This window comes from Trachemys scripta, chromosome 4, assembly GCF_013100865.1.
Source record: "Trachemys scripta elegans isolate TJP31775 chromosome 4, CAS_Tse_1.0, whole genome shotgun sequence".
Lineage (NCBI taxonomy): Eukaryota > Metazoa > Chordata > Testudines > Emydidae > Trachemys > Trachemys scripta.
This window is the reverse complement of record NC_048301.1, coordinates 41786881-41792538: the sequence shown is the minus strand read 5'-3', so window position 1 is coordinate 41792538 and position 5658 is coordinate 41786881. Positions and strand designations below refer to the sequence as shown.

General features: G+C 43.9%; 1 protein-coding gene across 6 annotated transcripts in view; it reads left to right on the top strand.

Moving 5' to 3' along the window:
- Window positions 1-2685, top strand: part of TTLL5 (tubulin tyrosine ligase like 5) — a 207518-nt gene extending 204833 nt beyond the window's left edge. For all 6 annotated transcript variants that reach the window (XM_034768482.1, XM_034768480.1, XM_034768478.1 and 3 more), the window contains one exon: window positions 2091-2685. In XM_034768482.1, the coding sequence (XP_034624373.1) occupies window positions 2091-2131 (41 nt within the window). In that variant the 3' untranslated portion in view covers window positions 2132-2685. The remainder of the gene's footprint in view (window positions 1-2090) is intronic.
- The last annotated feature ends 2973 nt before the right edge of the window (window positions 2686-5658 follow it).

Here is a 5658-nt window from a genome sequence, read left to right as displayed (position 1 = left end):
CACCCTCCCTCCTTCCCCCCGCATCCCGATATTTGACTTGGGTGATCTGGTCACCCTAGCGGCTCCTCACCAGCCTTTTCATGCAGGGAGATTTCATTAAAATGGTTGCAGCTGTGGGCAGCCCATTTGTGTTACACACCCAGGTAGGGTTTTGTGACATGGTGCTGTTGCTTTTTTGAGCCTACATAGTCCAAATTGGACTTGTGCCCAGAAAAGGTGGGGAAGGGGGCCAGGTTGGTCTTCATTTGTCAGCTGTCCCTGTTTGCTAATGTCATCCACTCTAGGATATATATTGTCTATCAATTTACCTCCTTTCGGACTCAAGCTGTATGTTACCAAGGGAAGCATGGGCAACACTGTAGGATTGGAAAGTCCCTCTGCATGGAGCCAAGAGAGAAGAGTTTCTAGAGTTATCAGCCCATGTAGGAAGGAGCAAGGTCTTGTGTTTAAGACTAGAATTCAAGAGATTTGTTTTCCTAGCTTTGCCACAGACTCACTGTGTTATCTTAGGCAAATCACATGGCCTTTGTGCTTCAGTGCCCTATCCGTGAAATGGAGATGCAACTTCCATGTTGCACAGAAGTGCTCTGAGGATAAATTCATTAATATTTATGAAGTGCTCAGATGTTACAATCATGGAGAACATAGTAGTACCTGGATAGATAGCCAGACTGACTTATGTTCTGTGGAAGATAAGGGGATTCAGTCTATTATACATGGTGACTCAGTCCCATGAATCTTTTGAGCAAAGAGACTCAATCATCATAGTCTGGGGATTGAGACAATCTAATTCCAAGCCTATTTCTAAGGTTCCTTTGGCTAACAAGAAATCTGTCCCTCTTTGTCACCCAGCACCCATTTGAGGATGGTGAACAGACCAGCAACAGCCTGAAAGGAGTATGCCCCATGGATTTACTTAGATTGTTTAATATTTGTATTGCAGTAGTGCCCAGCGGCCACTCTGAAGAAAGGGACTCATCAATTTCCACATATGCCTAGGAATGCCCCTCCCTGCATGAGCCTTCAAGACATCCAGGAACAAAGAACTCATGAAATATGAGCTCACATTAGTGTGTGTGGAAGGGCCACTTTTGTTACAGGGTTACATGCGAAAAGAGAGGCAAGGGAGTCTCTGTGGAGCAGGAGGATGAGTGGCAAAGTTGGATGGATGGCTTGTGTGACTTCATTTCCCTTCCATTGCACTGACATTAATATAGCAGGTGAATACAGAGGGACAATAGGATGCTGGATGCAGATTTCTAGACCAGTAACCAGTCCAAGTGCACATGATTGGCATTCTGGTTCCAAATGCATTTATTTTTAATAAACACAGCTCCCAACAAGTGTTGTTCAAGTCTAGGAGCAAACTGATTTCCTAAATATACAGGAAAAGCTTTGCCCACCTGAATAACCAAAAAACATGACCTATTCAAAACAAACATGGTGCATTGCTAGGCCTTCTGGATTTTTTTTTTTAATGAACATCAAATAAATTTTTTTAAGTAAAAGAAGTGAAGATGACATCAGAATGGAGTTTAATCCTGAGCTCTGCATTTTCCCATTTTGATAGGTTTAAGGCAAAACTCTGAACAGTGGGAAGGAAAAAATCCTGTCCCATCCCCCAAATTATTCATTCAGAGAGCTCACCCCCTGCAGCAACGAGCCCCTCAGCTCCTTCTTTTGGGGGGCTAGAGGTTCCTGACCAGCAAGCAAAGAAGCAAAAGACACAGAATGGAAGAGACCAAATATACTGAAGAGGAAAAAGAAGACTCAGTAGCATGGCTGTGGGAGGATGTTGTGAGGAGCAGATGGGTCAGGCGGAGAGCCAGTCATAAGCAGCTGAAGGGGTAGTTATTATCCAGGGGATGGTGAGATGTATTTATAGCTTTTAAGCTGTTAGCTCATTCAGACAGGCTTAGCATATTGATCTATGCATTTGTGTGTAGCTCTCGTGTGGTTTGCAGTCTAACAGGGAGTTCCAAATTTCTAGTGCTAATTACTCCTGCATCCACTGGGTCAGTGCAGTGGTGTTTTACACTCTGAATGCCCCTTTGAGGTCACTCACAGGCTTTGCTTTGTGTCTTTTCCAGCTCCTACTTGCAGTGATGGATTAACTCTGAGCACCAGGTGAGAAGCCCAGTGCACCGCTCCTGAGTGCAAGGCAAGGGATGAAGCAGCAGTGACTGCTCATCACACCACCATCCCTTTAACACCCAGATGAGGTTGACAGTGAGGCCCTGCTGCACATTCCAAAGAACTCTCTGAGGAGAGGAGAGAAGTTACGTGTCTGTGGGAACTGGTGGTAAGGCTCCGAGCTGAGGGTCACCATTCCCTCTCAGAGCTTCTGCTGCTGAGCCCCCAGGATTCCTTCTCCTCTCCCACACCTCCTTCCACCCACCAGCCATAGAGACACTCACATAAGACAGGTCCTCTAGCTGTTTGCATAGTGCTTCCCAAGGTCTAAGGTTGAACATGAAGCCTCATCCACTCAGCCATTTCAGCCCATCCTAGTCCTGTAACAGACACAGTTCTCTGTCCTCTATGAGCATTGCTCACACCACATGACAACCAGTGACAGAAGACAAACAGACCATGTGATGAGAGACATCCTCATTGGCTGCCGTCTTGAATTTTGGCAGGAAGCCATGGAAATACTCAGTTTGAATAAAGTAATTTCATTTTGTTTGTATGGTTTATATTTTCAGTTATTTTAAAATCTGACTGTAATGTCATGTTGTTTCATTGCTGGAGGTTTGTATTTGGTGTGGCTTATTTTTGTATTTTGCTTTCTCCTCCCATTTATTTCTGCTTTCTAAACTTTTTCATGATCGGCTGATGTTTCTAGAACCAGACCTGAAGCCCAAGGGACAGGTGGCTTCTATCAGCTGCCGCAGTGGCTTGTTGCACCACTCCAGTCAAAGTTTGGCTAGTGCTATGAAGATAACTCTGCCTCCATTAGAGGAGTGCATCAGCAGCTGGAGATTGCATAGGGTTGAAAACCCACTGCTCCCTAAAATGCAGAGCAAATATCTTCAGGCCCTGCTCAGTCTCTAGGTTCATTAAATAACCAACAAGATTTTCACATATTTTCCATTCTTTCTCCTGTCAAACAGCCAAATGGAACAATTATAACAGACCATGTTCCCAAGCAACACACAGGCTCCTACTGTTTATATTGGACCCCACACTGAACAGGCTGCTAGGATCTGATCTCTCTTCTTCCCAGTTACATTTGCCTCCCTATCATTCCTGCAGTACACACTGCAGTTCCAGTAATCAGTGCTACTAGGGCCTCCTCAGGTGACTGGCAGACAAGTGATGGACAGGATGAAGGATATATCAGAATAAAGAAGTCTTCCTGGTACTTGGGGTCCCTGCTGCTAGTGCTCTCAGGACCTGGTTTCCACTCTGCCTTAGTGAGGAGAGGTTGCTGATGTTCACCCCTCAGGCAATGCCTGGAAAAATGGAAAAACAAAGATAAGTAAGAGGGTCCACATCAACTGCTGTATCTGCAATGGCCACTGGCAGCAGCGGATGGCATGTGTCGGTAATGTGTGAAAACAGACTTCCAGCTCCCATATCAACTGGCTGCAGAGTCTAATAGTGCAAGTGACCCTTCCCTCCTCTGCCTGTTTAATTTCTGATTAGAAGCTAGCAGGCTACCTCAGTTAGGCCTCAGGGAAATCAGAATCTCTACAGCTTCCCTGCCACTCACCCTAACCATAGAGATTAGTCCTCTACTAAACACCATAAGAGCAAGAAGCCCTCTCACAAAGAAAGCAGAGAGCCCAGCTCTCAGGTAAGGAAGCCTGACTGATCTTCCTTCCCTGAGAAGCCAAAGAGAAATCCAAGTCCATCTCCCCTGGAGTCTCTGTGGAGGAGGAGAAAGTTCTTCATCCTTTCAGTCAGATTCTGACTTTGAAATTGCCTCCCTGAGGAGTTTTAATGCATAGTACATGAGCCACAGAACTGGAGGTGGTGGTCAAGGCTCTGAGCTGGTTATATTCAGTGACTCAGATAGACTCCCTAAGGGGAAGAGTAATATCTGGGCCTCCTCACTAAAAATCCATGCCAAGAGTGCAGTGTTCTCTAAGAAGAATGATGTTCCTTGGGAAGGGGCAACTTCTGTTATCTGACCTGTTCAGACAAAAAATGGAATTGGCCTTAAAGAAAGCAAAGAAAAGACAGGCTCCTAAGCTCAGTACACTTCTGCCCCAAAGCCAACAAACTTCTTTAGCGGAACATAACACCTTTACTGACCTAATTTCCACAGCTTGGATACTACAATAGCTACCAAAGGGAAGGAGTAAGTCCTTGGGCAAATCCTTATACTAACAAATCAAGTTACTGACTTCCTGCAGCCATGTCCTCAGGTTCCTTTGGAGATAGAATTAACTAGTTCCTCAGACAGGGAAAATACCAGACAAATGAGTTCCTTCCATCATTTACAGCGGTTAACAGAATTTGCCTCACTTTCCTCAGGCTCAAGAAACGTTCTGTCCTTATGCCTCTGACCTTTCAAAAAGGAGATGATGTAAGCAAATGTACCCAGCACCTCTCAGATGTTTGTGGCAATCTTCCTGTCTGTTAAGGACAGTTAAATGAAAGCATTTTCTCTCTTGTTTCTAGTACCAGAAATTCAAGATGGAATCTCTTTGGACTAATATCAGCTGGAGAATTCTTAGCATCTACAGACATGCAAAACTCATGTCTCCATATACCTATCACAAGTATCTCATGAGAAATACCTAAGAATGAAAATAGCAGCTGGTGCTGCCATAAATTGTGGCTCTGCAAATGTTCACAAAGATTCTGATTGTAGCCAACTAATGATGCTGGGTTGAAGGCAGTTGGAATTAGTAAAAAATAAAAATTACTTTACTTTACTTTAAAATGATGTATAGTCATCACATTGTGCTTATTGCTAAGGTATGCTACAGTCAGATTTTATCACCATTTCCTTTGTCCTACCTCCCCTTCCTTTCTATTGTGTGTTACACTCATTTCCTGCTCTTCAAGACACGGGTTGTGTCTTCTTATGTGTTTGTACAACACTTAGCACAAAGGGGTCCAGATTCTAATTGAGGTCTTTGGCTGTTATTGCAATACAAATAATAAATAGTAATAATGTAGTATGGTAGCAGGTGCCCATCACTGCTAAGGGGATCAAGTTCTGTCATATTTAGATAATTGGTAAGTCAATCTCTTCCAAAGGCTCTGGTTGTGGTTCAGAAAATGTTATTTTCTTTCACCCATGGGCTTTATCATAAATCCTTGAGAGCACTTTGGAACTATCAGAGGATCTTGTCCCTTTACAAGTCTGTTTCATCACTTGGAAAGCCCACAAATGTTTGTCTCATAAAAGGCTCTAGAATATTGTTTCACTAGTGACCAAGACATCCTCTAAGTACCATACTGTCCTGCAGCTCCTTGGCTCACAGCAAATCTTTACTTTCTTCTGCTCTCACAATAGGACTAATTTCATTTTCTGCAGAAGAAAACCCTTCCAGAAGAATGTCAGGAAATCTCTGCTCTGGTGAGACACGTCTGCTACTTTTCTCAAGGGATTTTCATGCTCACATCCTGCCTGGACCATTGTAATGACAGATGTCAGTTTCCCCGCAAGGAGAGTTTGTATGAACCAGATAAGTGCTCAAA